Source organism: Nanorana parkeri, unplaced genomic scaffold (genome assembly GCF_000935625.1).
Source record: "Nanorana parkeri isolate BGI_ZX_2015 unplaced genomic scaffold, ASM93562v1 scaffold67, whole genome shotgun sequence".
NCBI lineage: Eukaryota > Metazoa > Chordata > Amphibia > Anura > Dicroglossidae > Nanorana > Nanorana parkeri.
This window is the reverse complement of record NW_017306335.1, coordinates 1,269,585-1,272,015: the sequence shown is the minus strand read 5'-3', so window position 1 is coordinate 1,272,015 and position 2,431 is coordinate 1,269,585. Positions and strand designations below refer to the sequence as shown.

Here is a 2,431-nt window from a genome sequence, read left to right as displayed (position 1 = left end):
CCAGACACCCCTCTTTCTGTCCCCCCAAAGCTGACACTATATAGAACATTTCAGTGATTCTGGACCCAGACACCCTTCTCTCTGTCCCCCAGAGCTGACACTCTGTATATAGAACACTGTAGAGATGCTTGGTCCAGCCTTCCCCTCCCTCCCGTTACATAACCTGCCAATGGTGCTGATGCTGCGCTCTCCTCCTTCTCCTCCTTCTTCTCCTCCTCTCGGCGGGCGGTGCTGTCACTCGGCGGTGCAGAGCGTTCAGTGTTGTGCTTGCCGGGTCCCGGGATGGAGAACCTCCTGGAGAACCCGGTTCGGGCTGTGCTCTACCTGCGGGAACTGACCAGCATCGTGCAGAACCAGCAGAGCCTCATCCACACCCAGCGGCAGAGGATCGATGAGCTGGAGCGGAGGTTGGACCAGCTGGGTACCGAGAACCGGAGCCTCCGGAACCAACACCAGCCAAGCCCGATCCCGGCACCCTCCCCCAGCCCAGCGCAGATCCAGGCGGCCCCGGAAAGCCCCGCTCACCAACCGCAGCCTCAACTCGAGGAGCCCGAACCGATCCCGGCACCGCGGGGGTCCCCCCAGGTCCAGCACAAGCCCCCCACCCTCTGCAAGGCCATCCTGGGGCGCAAGACGGAGTGAGTACCTACCCACAACACTGGGGACTTACCTGATAGAGAGAAAGGGGAGACTATCTGATATAAGACTGAAAAGGGAGACCTACTTGCTATAAGGGTTAGAGGTAGACCTACTTACTATAAAGGGGAGACTTACCTGCTATAAGAGGGAAAGGTTAGACCTACCGCTATAAGGGATAGAGGGGAGAGTTACCTGCTATAAGGGATAGAGGGGAGAATTACTTGCTATAAGAGGGAAAGGGGAGACCTACCTGCTATAAGGAGTAGATGAGAGAGTTACCTGCACTAGAGGGAAAGGGGAGACTTACATGCTATAAGGGATAGAGGGAAAAGTTACCTGCTATAAGAGGGAAAGGGGATACCTACCTACTATAAGAGATAGAGGGGAGAGTTACCTGCTACAAGAGGGAAAGGGGAGACCTACCTACTATAAGGGATAGAGGGGAGAGTTACCTGCTACAAGAGGGAAAGGGGAGACCTACCTACTATAAGGGATAGAGGGGAGAGTTACCTGCTACAAGAGGGAAAGGGGAGACCTACCTACTATAAGGGATAGAGGGGAGAGTTACCTGCTATAAGAGGGAAAGGAAAGAGTTACCTGTACTAGGAGGGAGAGGGGAGACTTACCTGCAATAGGAGGGAGAGGGGAGACCTACCTGCAATAGGAGGGAGAGGGGAGACTTACCTGCTACATTAAAATAAAACTCACCTGCTATATGAGTGAGAGAGGCCCCATTCATTATAAATTGAAAGGCTTACCTGCTATAAGAGGAAGAGAGAGGGAGACCTGCTATGAAATGAAAGTAGACTTACCATCTATAAGAGGAAAAGGGTGATGTTCCTGCTATAAGATTAAGAAAAAGACTTACCTGCTTTGAAAATGAAAGGTATGAAAGGGTGAAATACCTGCTATAAGAGTGAAAGGGGAGACTTACCTGCTATAAAGGAGAGAGGGGAGAATTACTTGCTATAAGAGAAGGGGAACTTACCTGCTTTGAGATAGAAAGGGGAGACTTCCTTGTATAAGAGCGAGAGGACCTACCTTCTAGAGGGGGCAGGGTACTATCTTCTACAGGAGAAAAAGGGGGGAACTTAACTTATGTATGAGGGAAAATGGGGGCTTACATTCTGCAACGTAATCGGGATTTACCCTTAATAAGAGAGAAGGGGTACTTACCTTCTATCAGAGAGAGGGGGCTTTTCTTTTTAAGAAGGCAGGACAGCATACTTTCTATAGGAGAGGGAAGTACTTTCCTAAAATGAGAAGGGTATTATCGAAAGCCACCTGCACTCCATACGACTTAGCGACCTTGTAGATGACAGTGGTGCTTGGTAGTGATACCACAGATGGCGCAGTGTGGAACATTCAAACGAGAAGCAGTAGATAACCAGCACACGCAAAGGGCTTCTTGTTACCCATTTATTGATTATGTCACATTAGGTCTAAGGAACTATGTTTCGGGGTCACGCAGGGCTCCTTCATCAGGTTGACAAAGTAACTGTTTTGTCAACTTGATGAAGGGGCCATGCGTGACCCCGAAAAGTTGTTCCCTAGACTTAATGTGACATAATCAATAAATGTTTGGGTAACAAGAAGCCCTTTGTGTGTTCTGGTGATCTACTGGTTCTCCTTAAAATGAGAATGGGGGCTTACCTTCTGTAAGAGAATGGGGGTATTTACCTTCTATAATAGAGACTTGCCTTCCATATGAGACCGGACCTAATGATGGGAGAACTAGTCTTTTAAAAAAGATTGGGGGGGGGCGGGCCTCACCTGGTATAAGAGGGAGAGA

At 49.5% G+C, this 2,431-nt stretch overlaps 1 protein-coding gene across 4 annotated transcripts in view; it reads left to right on the top strand.

The window, feature by feature from the left end:
- The first annotated feature begins 203 nt into the window (after positions 1-203).
- IQSEC3 (IQ motif and Sec7 domain 3) overlaps positions 204-2,431 on the top strand; it is an 84,098-nt gene continuing 81,870 nt past the window's right edge. For all 4 annotated transcript variants that reach the window (XM_018576472.1, XM_018576473.1, XM_018576474.1 and 1 more), the window contains exon 1: positions 204-638. In XM_018576472.1, coding sequence (XP_018431974.1) covers positions 283-638 — 356 coding nt within the window. In that variant the 5' untranslated portion in view covers positions 204-282. The remainder of the gene's footprint in view (positions 639-2,431) is intronic.